The 15329-nt window shown below is 63.4% G+C and overlaps 1 protein-coding gene across 1 annotated transcript in view; it reads right to left on the bottom strand.

The window, feature by feature from the left end:
- The window catches only part of NACC2 (NACC family member 2), a 23672-nt gene extending 21881 nt beyond the window's left edge, over positions 1-1791 (bottom strand). The window contains exon 1 of the mRNA XM_004714439.2: positions 837-1791. Within this exon, the coding sequence (XP_004714496.1) occupies positions 837-1722 (886 nt within the window). The 5' untranslated portion in view covers positions 1723-1791. The remainder of the gene's footprint in view (positions 1-836) is intronic.
- Positions 1792-15329: the final 13538 nt, after the last annotated feature.

Consider the following 15329-nt stretch of genomic DNA (forward strand, 5'->3'; position numbering starts at 1 on the left):
GGTTCGGATTGCAGCAGCTCTGTCACCCATCCAAGTCACTATTGAGCACTACAGCTGGGTTTGGGGGAAAAATAGGGTGGGAGGTGGCCTCTTCCCTACTTGACCCTCAGCTGTCAGCCTGTGCCCCACCCCCACCTGGCTCTCCACACCCCCAGCTCTGTGCCCTCCACCTGCCCACTGCTGACCCTGCACCCGGGCCCCGTGGACTACTGAGCCCCAGGCAGCAGCATGGGTGCCACAGAGTCATCAGGGCATCCCAGTCCCAGGGCCCACCCAGCAGGTTCTCAACAACCAGCAGGGTGAGCCCCCTCTGCCATGACCAGAGCTTCAATACGGACATCCTGGGTCCAAGGTGAGGGACACCCCCACCACCACCCAGGAAGAAAACAAATAAATTGAAGCAGGCATTCATGGGGGCCTTCATCCGCCTCACCAGGCACTTCCTGTGCCCCCTCCCCAATACAGGGCAGGACCCAGAGTTTCTGGGGCCTCGCTGAAATGGCACCTGAGCCCACTGAGTCAGCCAGGGGTGACACCAGCACTGTGGGGAAGGGGAGGGGCTCCCTCTGGAGCCAGAAGCTGGGGTCCCATGCAGGGTGCCCGAGAGGGAGACCATGGGCCACTGAGTCTCATCCCCTTTCCCAGGGAAGCCAGGATTGTGCCCACCCACGGACCCCACAGCACCCCACACACGCTCCTGAAGCTCCCACCTCATCCAGGATCAGGTCTGTGAGCCCCACTTGGGGGTCCAGATGGGTGAGCCCCCAGCTCCCCCTGTGACATCCTGGTGGCTGGCTCTGCAGTCTTCCCCCGCCCCACCTCAGGACGGCCATTACCTGCGTAGCTGCCACTGGCCTTGATGTACATGTGGCCGCACTGCTCCTCCACCATGGTATCGTACGCCTCGTCATCCTCCTCGTCCTCTTCGTTGTGGTACGAGGTGGGGCTGTCGGTGGTGGGCAGGCTGCTGGCCCCCGGGCTGGTCCTCTCGCCCTGGGCATAGGCCACTGGCTGGATGCTGGGGATGAAGGTGGCCAGGCTGGGCACCCCGTAGTAGGAGACCCGGGACAGCTTGAGGGGGGCGGCGCCAGCTGGCACCGCCATGCCCGCGGCCACCGCCGTGCCATCCCGAGGCCCCACCTCCAACGGACGCTTGGGTGCTAAGCCGGGGCCAGCGGCCGGTGGCGGCTCCATGGCCTCGTGCTTGACGCGGGTGAGCAGCGGGATGGGCACCGAGGGGGACACGAGGTAGGGGGCGGCGGCGGCGGCGGGCTGCAGCTGGTGGCAGGGGCTCTGGGGCGCAGAGCTGGCGTCCTCCATCGCGGCGGTCTGCGAGTCGCAGTGGGGCGAGCTGACCTTGAAGAGCAGGTCGGTGCCACGCTCCACGATGTGCTGGATCTGCAGGAAGCCAGCCGTGTACATGACCACGAGCTGCTCGCTGGCCGCCATGGTCAGCCGGCCCGTGTAGCAGAAGGACAGGATCTGCTGGAAGCAGGCCGGGGGCACCGAGCCAGGCAGCTCAAAGGCGCTCTTGCTGTTGCCGCTGAACAGGTCTCGGAAGTAGAGGCTGCTGGCGGCCAGCACGGCGCGGTGGGCCTTGAAGGCCTGGCCCTTGACCACGATGGACACATCGCAGTAGAGGCCCAGCAGGCGCTGCTCGTTCAGGCAGCCCAGCACCGTGTTCCCGAAGTTGGGGATCTCAATGTGCAGCATCTGGGGCATGGCGGGCACCGGGCACCGGCGGGGGGCCGCAGTGCAGGCTCAGCTCGGGCTCAGCCCCACAGGGCGCATCTGTGGAGGAACAGAGAGCATGAGAGACACACACACACACACACACACACACACGTCAGGACCTGTCACCAGCCTCACCCCCATCGCCCATGTCCCTGAGGGCCATCCTGCAGACCAACCTCAAAAGCCCTGGGTCCCGCTGCCCCACCCTTACAAGGGCCTCCCCGGGCCTGCAGTGGGGCAGTACAGCAAAGTAGATGGTGGAAGCAGGTGCCCCAGCCCACAGATGAGGTCGTAGGTCCAGCCAGCACCCCCAGGCTCCTCCAACTGCAATTGTTCCTGGGGTGCCACCAAAGGCCCCCCAAGGCCATGGGGTGGGGGTGGGGGCAGCCTGCAGTGCAGCAGACAGCAGCAGAGCTGTGACCCACATGAGGACTGGGTGGGGGAGGGGCAAGAGCAAGCCACTCTGCTCCCAGGAAAAAGTTAGGCCTTGCAAAGGGACCCCAGAGGCTGCCACAGGGTGGCGGTGGGCAGACAGGTGCACACTGCGGCAACATTCTTTGGTTCCCTTTCTCTGTCCAGGCAGAGCTAGGGATTCAGGGGGAGGGATATCCCCAAGGGCTTGGCCACCTCTGTCCCCCAAGAGTGGTCGCTGTGTCAGAGGGGTCTGAGCACCGGCTGCACTGTCCGGGGACCCCCCTGGAGGCACAGATCCAGTGGGTGTCCGAGTCGCTGTGGACAGGACTTGGGAGAGCCGGTCGCAGACGTGCACGCCTGCTCCCCCGTCCCTGCACCGGCCAATGCCGCGAGCCCAGGTAAGTCACGGGGTCACAGGGCGGGTGCGGTGGCTGGCCCTCCAAGTACAGCTCCGCGGATCGGATCCCGGTTGGGAAGGGGCGGGGGAGGGGACTGGCTGGAGAGGGCAGCGGCCCAACTCTGGGACTGGTCAGCCAGCCGGTGGCCCGCCCCCACCCCGCACAAAGGCCCATTCTGTACCACGGGAGCTAGTGTGGCAGCAGTGAGTGGGGGGCGCCAAGGGCGGGGTCCCAGTGCAGGGCAGGAGCTGGGCGGCCAGGGAGGGCCCGCAGTGCCGGCCGGGGCTGCTGCCACTGGCAGGGGTCCTACCTTTGGTCACTGCTGACCGCACGACACTGCCCGCCAGCCCGGGGCCCCCGCTCCGTCCCGTGCAGTGGCCGCCCGCCCGCCGCCGCCGCCGCCGCCGCGGGCTGCTGAGACTGCAGCAGAGGCGAGGGCGAGGGGCGGGAGGGCGGAGGGGCCGGTCCCGGGCGGGCACCGCTCAGCTGCACGGCCCCGCTGGCCCAGGCGGCGCGCAGCATCCAAATGAAGCGGCCGGATGCAGACGGACAGGCAGGCTGCGCCGGGATGAATGCCGCCTTTGATTCGGGCGCCGGAGCCAATGCCAGCTCCCGGCCCGGCTCTGCAAACAGCAGAGTGGCGGTGCCAGAGGCCCGCACAGCGAGGGTGTGGGTACAAGACAGACTTTTGATGACTCACTGCAATGCAAACAAAGATGGCAGAAATACTGTACTGCGCGGGGAAGCGCTCCGGCCGCAGCCCAGCCCGCCGGAGATTTATAGTGCAGTTTGCATATGAATCACTCACCCGCCGCCCAGTGCAGCGAGTGTCCAAGCATTTAAACTATTCCAAACAGCCTGCGGGGCGGCAGCGGGCAACTCCAGGCAGCCTGCAGGGGCGACTGGAGCAGGAGCAGGAGGGGGCACTAGGCAGAAGGGGGGGCCGGACAGTGGAGAAGGGGACCAGAGAAGGGTGACGTGTGCAGGAGAGTGGACAGGGGTCCAGAGAGGGCTACGGGGGAAGGGACAAGTCAAGGGGGCAGAAGGGGGAAGTGTGGGCAGGAGGCTGGGGAGAGGGAGACGGAAAAGAGGGAGTGGGGAGGAACACAAATGAGTGTTGTGGGAGAAAGAAGTCTCTAGTGGTCAGGCAGGGGATGGGGGGAGGGTCCTTCACCCGTTCCCCTCCCCATGAGACCCCCAACCAAGGCCCTGCCCTAGTCACTGGTACTGTGCAGCACGGCCCCTCCCTCCACACCCCGCCCCATCACAGGGGCAGCCCACATCCTTAAAAAACTGCAGCTCTTGAGTGCACAGCTAGGGGGACCGACCCGAGGTGGCCAGGTGACCACAGCCCCCTGGGCTCAGCTGAGCCTGCAGGGAGGCAAACCCCAACTCTCCTCCCAGCTCCGAACCCCTGGGGGCAGGGAGGTGAGGCTGCACCTCTCCCAAACTCCCAGAGCCCCTCCTAGTGACCCAAGGCAGAAGAACCCCCATCGTTCATAGCAGTCTCTATTTCCTCAAACACAGGGACCAGCCGTGTCGGACAGGTGGCTAGGGGGCAGCAACAGAGGGCACCCAGAGAAGGGAGAGGCTCAGGTGCCCAGCACACGGAAGGGCTGCTTCTACGCCGGGCAGGGCTCAAGTCTGCCCTGGCCACTGGACCTGGGGTGAGTCCCAGGCCGTGTGCTCCCACTCGCCTCCCCACCATGAGCCACAGCCTCATGGGTGGGGGTGGGTGAGCAGTGAGGGGCCTGGAAGAGGGGGTGGCACTCTCACTCTGGGTCAGGCCCCCGTGCCAGTCTCTGTGCTCACCCTGGACCTCTAGTCCTCTCCACTCCCGAAGGAGGGAGCTTCGGGCCCCATCATGCCTGCTCCGGCCCTGGAGCTGCACCACCCACCCTGCAGCAGTCGGCTGTCTGCAATCCCCTCACCTGGCCCCGGGAGAAGCCAATGCCCCGACGGGCAGGCAGTGGGGGGTGTGACAGAGACAACCAGAGGCTGGGGAGCAGCCACCCTGACCCTGAGATGGGAGGTAGAAGAGGGCTGGGCTGCTGTAACAGGGGGGTGGGAGGAGCCTTGACCTAGCCTGGCCAGGTGAACAGAGACCAGCAGGGTCCCATGGATGCTGACCGCCCGGGTGAAGACTCACCACAGAGTCACGCTCACGGGCCCAGTTTCGGGCTCCCCTGACAGCACCCTGCCACTTCCTAACCCTCTCCTCTAGCCAGGGTCATCTGCACCATGGGGCTCTGGGGTCCCTCCCCACGGAAGCCTGCTCATTCCCTCCTAGCGGTCACTGGGCAGAAAGGCCACACCAGGTGCTCTCCCCTTGCCCAGCCCCCAGGCCCTTGGCACCCATCTCAAGGCCTGTGCCCGGGGCTGGGCCTGACTAACTGGCACAGAGGGGACCATTGTCCCCTGGAAGATCGGGGCCCCTGGGGACTTCGGACAAGCCGCTGCTCTCCCTGCCTGTCCTCAGGCCACCTGGGCGGGTGGGCCACCACACCCGGGGGAGGGGGAAGGGGGGGTGGCAGGCAGGGAGCTGGTCTTAAGTTGCTTTCTCAGAAGCCTTCCCAGGGCAGGGCAGGGCAGGACAAAGCTGACCTTTAAAGGGAAGAAAGAAACGCTGGTGTGGCTTCCTCAGCCAGGGCACAGACACAGGGCCAGCCAGGGGCGCATGCAGGCAGGGCCCAGGCCTGGCCGCCAGGCGCTTTCCAGCCTACCACACCGTTCCTCAGTCTCCCTGCTGGCCGGGCGCCCCGCCCCCCCTTCTCCTGCACAAACACCCTCATCGCATCCCCCTCCAGTTGAGCAAGTGGTCAGACCGCTGGATTTGTTTGGGAGCCCTTTGGTGGCACCAAGGGTTGAGCACTGGACCACTGGTGGTGGGGCTGGCGGGTGGAGCCCAACTTTGACAGAGCAGAGGGAGAATGGCGACAGACATCGGAGGGCTCGGCCTGGGAGCCAGCGGTCATCTGCACCTCGGGTGTCTCAGAGCCATGTACTGCAGGACCCTCGCCTTCTAAGCCCTTCCCACTGGAACCCACTTCGGGAAAGCCCTGCCAACAAGCCCCAGCGAAGCTGCGCCTCCACTCCCCCACCCTCCACCCCCGGCACTAACCAACGGCCCCAGCCTCCTCGCCCCAAACAGAGGGCACCGTGGTGGCCAAGCTATTGCCCTCCCCAGACCCTCCCCCTGGGAAGCTGGGTCTAGGCCCACCCTGCCCTGCGCTGAGGGGTGGCTGACCAGAGGGGCACCAGGGCCAACATGTCTGTGGGCAGAGGGACCCACAGCAGGGCAGAACTGAATGCCAGTGCAGGAAGGGGCTGGGCCCAGAGCAGCCCACTGACATCAGGGCCAGCCCTCACCATCCAGGGGCACCCCAGGGCCAGGCCAGAGTCAGCATCACGCCCAGCCTGGGGCTCCCCAAGCAAACTGAAGGCAGAGACACATCATGACCAGCCCTTCCTGCCTGAGGACCCTCCAAGGCTAATCTAGAAGGTGTGACCCCATCACCGGGATCCTTAACAGGGTGCCCCCAAACCCAGCAAGGGTAGGAAGAGAGTGTGGTTTCCCTTTATTAGATCACCCCTCCCTCCCTGCAGGCCCTCTCTCTCTGGCCCCTGCTTCCTGAGGCTAGGGCACTGCCAACCCGGCCTGGTGGCACTGCATTCCCTCAGGGTCACCACCAACAAAGAGAAAGAGGCGAGATGAATTCAACTCAATTCAATTATTTTGCAGAACTTAATTTTATCAATCTAATAAGAGGTCCAGGACTCAGCAGCTGTGTGCAGCCGCGGGGGGCGGGGAGGGATGGGTGGTGGTAGCTCAGGAAAGCTGCAGAAGGACCGGACTAGCCATTAGCCCACTACCCCCCCAGGAAGGCAGGGCCTAGGCTCAGCCCCCGTGAGTCAGCAGGGGTGCGAGGCAGGCTGGGGTGCCTGCTGGTGGTGCCACCGAGGCTGTTAAAAGCCTGCTCGCTTCTCGCTGGCTAGCTGCCGGCCGCCAGCCAATCGCCTGCGCTTTGAATTCCAGCAGCAGCAGCTCCGTCCACCAGGCCCGGGGCTTCGGCTGACTTCCTCAACCAAGCCAAGGCTGCAGCCCCGCCACTTCCCGCTCTGAGGGGCCTGGGAGCAGTCTGGCCCAGAGGATAGCACCTCCAAGGGGGTGGGGCTCCAGCTGCCCACCCATGGCCATGCCAGCTCTGGCCCCGGGAACCAGCCTCCTGGGCTGCAGGGAAGGGGCCTCAGGCCCAGGCGCCCCTCCTACACCCCCAGACATGGGCAGCAGCAGTCCGTCCCTCCAGGAGGCGCAGGGAAAACGGGGCCCACTGTGGGTGCCTTCAGGTTAGAGGGGACCAGAGGGAGAGGCAAGGCTGCCCCCAGGCTGGGGTCACTGACGACCTCAGCTGTGCAGGTGGACCAGGGCCCGAGCCCCTTGGGAGGTGTCTGGCTTCAAAGGCCCCCAACAGGCTCACCTGCCTGGCCCACGTGGGTGGAGTGACTGCAAATGCCCTGCAGCTGCCTTGTGGTGGAGGGTGGGGGGTGGGGGTGGCCTGCCAGCCAGTTCCAGAAGAACCAAGCTGTTTGGAAGGAGTCACATTTGTAATTTAAATAACGCGAGAGAGCCTCCTTCAGTAACTTAAAGAGGCAGCGGCGGCACAGGCACCCGCTGCACCAACACAGCCACTGCTCCCGGCTCATGCGAGGGCACAGGCCACCCCCCTCCCAGACCTGGGGCACCCCAGGGTGCCCTGCTGGGAGCTGACAGGTGGGATGCGGCTGAGGAGTTAAAGGCTGTTCTAGGGGACTGGCTTGGGTCCCCCCTTGCACCCCAGCTGCAGGTAGACAGAAGGCTGAGGGCTGGGGGCAGGTCCCGAAGCAGTTTGGACTTGGTGGCCAACACCACCTGGGGGGCAGGGGGGACGACCGAGGGGTTAGAATGGAGGGCACCACTGCAACTCATTAGGACAGCGCCTGTCCCCTCCTCCCCCTAATATTCCTGCAGCCCCTCATTTGCATGGAGTGCCATAAATAGCCAGGCGGGAAGACAGCTCCCTGCATCTCTAATTACGCGGAACACACGGCTCGGCACAGCAGGGCTCCCAGGAAAGTACCGCAGCACCACCGGCCAGGACAGGCGGGGGTGTCCCAGGACCACAGGGCAGGGATGCCAGGGTCTGCATGGGCATCACCTCTGAGCGGGCCCAGGCGTCCAGAGTGATGGGACACAGACGGGCAGGGTCCCTGTCTGAGTCAGCCCCGATTTACAGGCCCCACTCAGTCCACTCCGATGGCCTCGATTCCCTGCCTACCCCACCCCACCCTGGGTCTGACAGGGGCTTTGGGGAAGGGTCAGGCCCAAAAGGGACCCACAGCCAGACCCAGACCTGGCGGGGTGGGGCCTCCAGGTTGGCAGCCGGGCCCAGGCCCAAGCAGCAAAGTGCCCCAGAACCATGGTGTGCCAGAGTGACGACTGAGGGGACGGGTCACAGGTCACGACGCCGCTCTGACTGGCCAGGTACGGGCCGTGGGCAGGCTCCTCGGAGGTGGAGTCAGGATTGGAGGCTTCAGGTACCAGGAGCCATTCCCGTCCTCCCTCAGCCCCTGGGACCCCGGCTCGGGAGGACAGTGGCATGGCTCGCCAGCCATGGCAGATGACCTGCATCCTCCAGCCCTCTGCCAGGGGGGTCTCCGCCTGTCAGCTGTGTGTGGTGCCTCTGCAGCCGCCCCCCAGACTAGCTGCGGGTGCGCACCCCAGGCCCACCTTCCCATGCAGTCAACGCTGCTGCGTGACCATCGGTCCAGCAGGGGCAGGGGCACCTGGACACATGCCCTTACGACCCCTCCTCAGGGCACTCTGGCGTGTTGGTGACACCGGGGTTCCTCTGAACGGCCTCTGGAGGGGGAGGAGGCGGCGGCGCAGAGATGGCGGCGGCTGCCCTGGCACCATGCCCAGACCTATTTTTAAGTCCATTTACTAGAAATCCCACAAATTAAAGGAAATACGGATAATGCAGGAAGAATCCTTGGGGCCAAATGGAAGCTACCGAGAGTTCGCTGCTGTCTCTGTGCAGGAATCCAACCGCAAGGCCAGCCTCCCAGAGGCCTGTGGGGAGGAAGGGGGTGAAGAGGGGACCAGGTCATTCCCCAGCCCCACGCCCAATGCCCGCAGGTGCGTCCGACTCCTGCTGACGCCGTCTGGGGCTCCTGAGATCACCGCCTCGAGGGGAGCAGACAGCCTCGGTTCTCCTGTCGGAGGGGTGGGGTAGCATTGGAACCACCCACCCCACAGGGCCACCAGGGGTCCTAGAGGGCAGTCACAGGCGGGAAAGGACGCCCGTGAACACAGCCGGCTGAGCAGGGGGAGGGGAGGTACACCTTCAGAAGGCACACCCCAGGCTGCAGGTGGGTGCCCGGCCGCAGGCCAACTGCACTGTGGGGCGGCAGCTCAGGATGTCACTCCCCCTTGGACGGGCAGGACGGAGTGGACCCGCTCCTCGGGGCTTCCGAGCCAGCAAGCCCGGAAGCAGACCACACGGTGTGGTGCCCACTTGGCTGGGCCACGGGACTCTCAGTGGCTGGCAGTTCAAGCATGGTCCTTCCCCACCAAGACCTAACCTAACGGACCACAGCCACGACAGGTCCGCTCTGAGCAGCCAGTCCTTGGCAGAACGCTCCCTCGGGCGTGTGGCCGGCCTCCTGCCTGGGCAGTGTGCGGTGGGCTGGCTTCCTTGCTACCGTGCCTGCTCTTCAGACCGGGGAGCAGCCTGCGCAGTGCCTACTAACCCTGAGGTGGTCAGCAGCCCGCCATCTCACCAACCTCAGATTTGCGCCCCCCTACTGCCCCTCCTCGGCTGGGTCCATCAGCCACTGCAGCTGCAGTCTCCAGAGACAGACCCCTCCCCCTCCAGCCTGGTGTCGGGCGCCCACCTCTGCAGCCTTCCGGGCCATTTCCTTGACGTCAGCCTCTCTGCGTTGGCACATATACACACTTCCCGGGCTCAGCTCCTCGAAAGAGCCGGCCTTAGACAGCGGGTGTGGATCTGCAACCTGCTTGTCAGTGACCAAGCCCTTAACTGCCGGGCCACCAGGGCCAGCAGCCTGGCCAAGTCTCTCGACAGGTGGGCATCCTAGCTCGTACTGCCCCAAGTGGACCATGGACCCAGTCCTTCAACCCGCAGTGGGGTGAACAATGGACCCCGAAAGGAAAGCCCACCATCACTGACCTTCTTTGGACAATGTCTTTTTTGAAGGTGGGATTAGCTCAGGGTCTCAAGGTCGCTCCCGAAAGCCAGTGACTGGCGCAGGGAGACGGAGAGCAGGGAAAGACGCCACCTACGGCAGAGGCAGAGGATGGGCGAACGCAGCCACAAGCCAAGACACCAGGGAATTCGAGGCATCACCCCCCACCAAGTCACTGAGGACCAGCCAGACCCTCGCCCTCGGGCCCAAAGCAGACAGAAGAGACAGCTGAACTGCAGGCAGCATGACAAGACGCTGTCAGCCCCAGGCGCTGCAGCAGTGGGCTGGGAGGATGTGCCCTGAACACGGGGCCAGCGTGGGTCGGAGAAGACACGTGGTTACCTGTGATTCACCTACTACCCCACTAGCCGGCTTGCACCGTGTGGACGCCGCCAGCCAGATGTGGCTGCAAGGGAGAGGGGCCCCTCCAGCTGCCCAGGGGCAGGGGACTGACTCTGTGTGGGCACCCAGGGACATTCCAGGAAAACCAGGAAGGGATGGTCAGTCGTGTGGGGGCCCCCAGGTCAGGGGGGACCCCAAGCTGGACGCGGTGGCTGGAGAATGATGGGGACAGAGCAAGTGGGGACCCTACCGTGCCAGGCACGCCAGGGCTTCAGTGCACAGCACCACATGCTGAGGACACGGTCCTACATCTGTGGGCCCGGTGGCTCCCTTTCCCAGCCTCCCTCCTCCACGAGCCTCTGCAGTCCCCACCATTCCTGGAGACGCTCCACGATGCCCCACCCACCCAGGCAAGAGACCACCTTCCTGCACACCCAGGTCCCAGGTGTCACCTCACCGCCATGAGGGGTCTTCTCCACCCCACACTGCACGTGAAAAGTAGCGAGTAAGTGCGGACAACCAGAGCCCTGGAGTCCAGGTGGCCCCGCCCAGCCCCCACTCCCATCTCCAATGCCACCAGGCTGCTACACACCCCTCCAACGTCCCCCAAAAAGGGCCCTGGCAAAACAAACGGGAACATGAGAACAGGCAGGCAGGCCCGGGGCCAGGGGCGGCCGGGACACTCTTGGGAATCAGTCCCAGGTGGAGGGGACGCCTGAGGGAAGCCACCAAGCGCATGGACATGGAGCCCAGAAAGAGGGCAGGTGTGCGTGGCCACCCCGCTCACGCAGGGCTGTCTGCTGCCAAGTCCAAGGCAAAGCCAGCAACTTAGGTTCAGTGGCGATGCGGCAGTTGGAGCCAGGGGGGAGGGCAGCGAGCCGCCCCAGGAGGACCGATCTGAGCTGGGGGACGCAGACTAGCTCTCTCTAGACCCGTACGTACTCCATGAGCCTCCCCCAGGGCCTTCTGCACCGACATCATTCCCCGGCTCGCATCCGTCCCCCAAATCTTGTACAACGTCTGCTCTGGGCCCCCCTTCTGTGGCGAGGACTGAGGGTGCATGAAGCCCAGAACCCCTAGGCAGGCCCAACACACCACCGAGCCCCTATCTCTGGCAGGCACTGCGTCACTGAAGATGGCCCTCCCTTCCGGCCAGACTCGGCCATCCCCACCAGTGTCGGGGTGGGGCGATGTGAATGAGGAGATTCTGAACCACCAAAGGGGTCAGGTACCTTGCCAGTTATGTAAACGAAGTGCAGGACACCCTGTGGGGGTGGGCACAAGCAAATAAGGTGTAGGGGACACTAAGGAGGAGACTGGTCAGCCTGCTGGGCTAGGATAAGTCATCTCTGGAGCTGGCGGGGCGGTGGGGGGTGGCAAGGGCCTCTCACAACCAGCAGGAAAGAAGGGTCAAGAGTGGAGTGTGTCCTTTGGACCTAGGACTCCTGTGCTGGGGACCTGAAACCCAAGAGAGACAGAGAGAGAGGTGGCACCAGAGACAGCCACAAGTGGAGCGTACTGGGCTTCCGGGCTCTGAGTGGCTCTGGGTAGGCTTCCCTGTCCTTGTTAGACAGGAGCTTGCTGGCAGGCTCCCCGGCCAAGGGGCCAGGAGAGCAGAGCCGTGGGAGAGGCTTGCTGGCAGAGAGGGGTGTCTCCAGGCACTGCTGGCAGAGCTAATGAGCTTTGTGATATGACCCTGGCAAGGCAGAGGCTTGCCCAAGGGACTCAAGAGGAACGAAGAGCCAGACAGAGTCCTGCCAGCGGGCGCAGCTGGGACGCTGCCCAGCATGGTAGCCTGTCCTGCCCCTGGTGAGCCCCGCATGGTGGGCACTGTCCGTGTGTTGTATGCGGGGGCCCTGGGAAGGATGGCGGGTGTCAGATGGTAAAAGGGTAAAGGGCAGAGGCAGGCCCGGCCTTGGTTCCCTGTGCCCCTGGGGGAGCAGGAAGGGGAAGGGACCCTGCTTCGGCATGTTCGCCACTATCTGCAAGAGCAGCAAAGGTCTGACAGCCCCAGAGTCACCGCAGGGCGGGCAGCGAGGGGCTCTGTCCTGCAGGTTGCTGCAGCCACAAACTGCCCTGCCCTTGCAGGATCCGTGCCGTGAGTCTGACTCTCTCTGGATTCCCAGGAACCAAACTGAACACTGTGGGTGACTCAGAACGTAGAGGAAGAACCCCCCCCACCCCGAAAGGCTGCAGCTCAGGAGCAACCGTCTGCAACCTAGGGGCGCCCTGGACACAGGCAGCTCATGGGCTTTGGTGTAAGCCCTGACCTGTCAGCATGGAGCCAGAGAAACAGCCTCACGACCCAGCTGTGTGGAGACCCCTCTGTCCTCTCTCGATGACAGAACGACCCGGCAGACACCTGCCACAAAATCCCCGACCACCACCAACAGAGCTCTCTCTTGGGGGCCCTGGCATCTTCTGTCGGGCCCCTCCGTGGGGAAACCAGGCTCCACCCAGAGGACCCCTGTGGTCGCAGGGGAGTGAAACGAGAGTCAGAGACACGCAGGACATCCACGGTTGCGTGGCTGTCGAGCAGCACATGCTCAACTAACCCGGGGGTCAAGAGAGACCTCGCAAGGGGATTCAGAATGCACATTCACATGAGCAGGAATGGGAAGATCAACTACGGGGGCAACAGATGCTGGTGCCCACGTGGAGAGCTAGCAGGGAACCCATGGTCCCTCTACAGCTCCACAGGCCCCCACGAGAACGTATCACCGCATCCGCGCAGACCCTCCCTGGAACAGGAGGGCAGGAGACCTCCCGCCGACACCAAGCCAGGCAAGGTGGTCACGAGGGAAGAGAACCAGCAAGCCAGGCAGACGGGCTTATGAACTGCAGACACAGAGCGCCTTCATGCAGGAAGAACCCAAGTCGAACCAGTCGCACACGAAGGATTGGACACCGCGACCGTCCTTTACATCCACATCCAAGCCCTACTAACCCGAGCCGCAGGTCTCCCCCAGTAGAGGCAGAAAAGGGTCTGACCAAAGTCAGCACACCTGCAGGACAGGGCATGGGGGAAGGCGGAAGGCGCCCACTGACAGCAGCACTCTGCTGGGGGCAGCAGCAGGTACGCAGTGACAAGACCATCTCTAAGGAACCCTGGTGGCACTGTGGGGCCAGGGTTGGGCTATTAACCACAAGGTTGGCAGTTCAAACCCACCAGTCACCCTGAGGGAGGAAAACGAAGCCGCCTGCTCCCGTAAAGATGAGTCTTGTTACCCTAAGAGAGGGCGTGACTCGGTCCCACGTGGGGTGGTGTACGTCAGAAACAACTCCATGGCATACATGTTGCACATGTGTGATGTGCATGCATATGTGTAACAGAACACGGATGCTGTCAAGCACGGCATGACCTTGTATTCACATACTGTGTATGCGAGCGACATATGTGCAAGTATGGTATGCGCAAATATGGTGTGCGTATGTGTGGCATCCACGTGTGACTAACAGAAAGTGGACACTGTTGCCTGCAATAGCAATGACCTGTGGGGTGTGTGTGGGAATGTGTGCACACGGTGTGCAGATGTGTAGTGTGCGTGTGGGTGGTACGCACACACAAAGACAGTATGCACATCTGTGGTTAACAGGAACTCTGTCGGCTATGGTGACAGTGGCGTGACCTTGTGTGCATGTGCGCAGAGTGCACGTGTGTGGTGTGCGTGTGCGCAGAGTGCACATGTGTGGGCAGAGTGCATGCGTGTGGGGGGTGTGTAGAGTACACGTGTGTGTACATGTGAGCAGAGTGCACGTGTGGGCAGAGTGCATGTGTGGGGTGTACATGTGTGCAGAATGCACGTGTGTGGGATGAGCAGAGTGCATGTGTGTGGTGTGTGTGTACACAGAGTGCATGTGTGGTGTATGTGTGGGTAGAGTGCACGTGTGTTATGCATGTGGACAGAGTGCATGTGTTTGGTGTGCACGTGGGCAGACTGCATGTGTGCGGTGTGCGTGTGGGCAGAGTGCACTTGGGTGGTGTGCATTTGGGCAGAATGCATGCGTGTGGCAAACAGAATGTGGCCATGGTGGCCGTGCACGGTGGCCCTGGAATGCAGTCCACTGAGGGCCACGTTCCTGTTCCCAGAAACAAGAGCAAAGGGAGCTGTTTTGTCTCCGGTGAAGAGTCTGGTTACTGCACACGGTGGAACAGGACGGGCGGACAAGCCCAAGGGTGCAGAACCCCGGAGCGCCACTCTCACAGGCTACAAACCTGCCACCAGAGCCCAGGGCACCATGGCAATGGGCTCCCTGTGCCGGCTGAAGCTCTGCTCCTGCGGAAAATTCCCGCAGTGAGCCGTACAGCTTCGGGCCAAGACGAAGACCCTCATCTCCAAGCACCTTTCTTTCTGCGCAATGCGTGGCCCTCGCTGCTCCAACACCTCCCTCCTCTGGTGCCAGGGTTCTCCCAGGTGCCCCTGGTGCCAACGGCTTCTTTTCCACGGAGCCCTGGTGGCGCAGTGGTTATGTGTGGGCTTCAATCAGCAAGGTCAGCAGTTTGAGACCAACAGCCACTCCAAGAGAAAAAAACAAGGCTGTCTACTCCCACGGAGAGTGACGGTCTCAGAGACCCACAGGGACAACTCTGTCCGCTCTATGGGGCTGCAGTCAGCATCGACTTGACGGCAAGGAGGTTACTCTGGTGACAAGACGGTGGCCAGATGCCCTCTGTCCCCAGCAGTGACTACTCCTTTGGTCAGACTAGTGCCAATTCTGCAGACCCTAAACTTGAATTGCACAGAGCCACCTCCCTCACAGCCCCACCCCACTCACAGCTTCAGAGTGGCTCAGCCAGGACCAGGGGTGTGGAGAGCCTGCTGCAGGTGAGGGGTCTCAGCCCCACAGGCACCAACTGTCCTCAAAACTCCAAACAGCCACCACACCGCCCAGAGGTATGTCCCGCCCCCACAGCAGCGCAGGGTTGGAGTCCCCCAAGTCTCTCGGAAGATGGCAGGAGAGACACAGTGTGTGTCTGCACTGCGTTCCCTGCACTCAGTGGGACAGCAGCTGCCACCCAGCAGCAAGGTCCGAGTCACACTGCCACACGGGCATGAGCCGGACACAGACCCCGCCCACATAGACGCCCCTTGTGTGCCGTCAGGAGTCCCTGCACAAAGGGGGAGCTTGGGCAGGTGAGGCCCGAACAGACCCCCTGCACCATGCACTTGCAGAAGCCATGCCTTTCCTGCCGGC

Source organism: Echinops telfairi, unplaced genomic scaffold (genome assembly GCF_000313985.2).
Source record: "Echinops telfairi isolate 266 unplaced genomic scaffold, ASM31398v2 ScPeMD7_25;HRSCAF=90, whole genome shotgun sequence".
In the NCBI taxonomy this organism is placed as follows: Eukaryota; Metazoa; Chordata; class Mammalia; order Afrosoricida; family Tenrecidae; genus Echinops; species Echinops telfairi.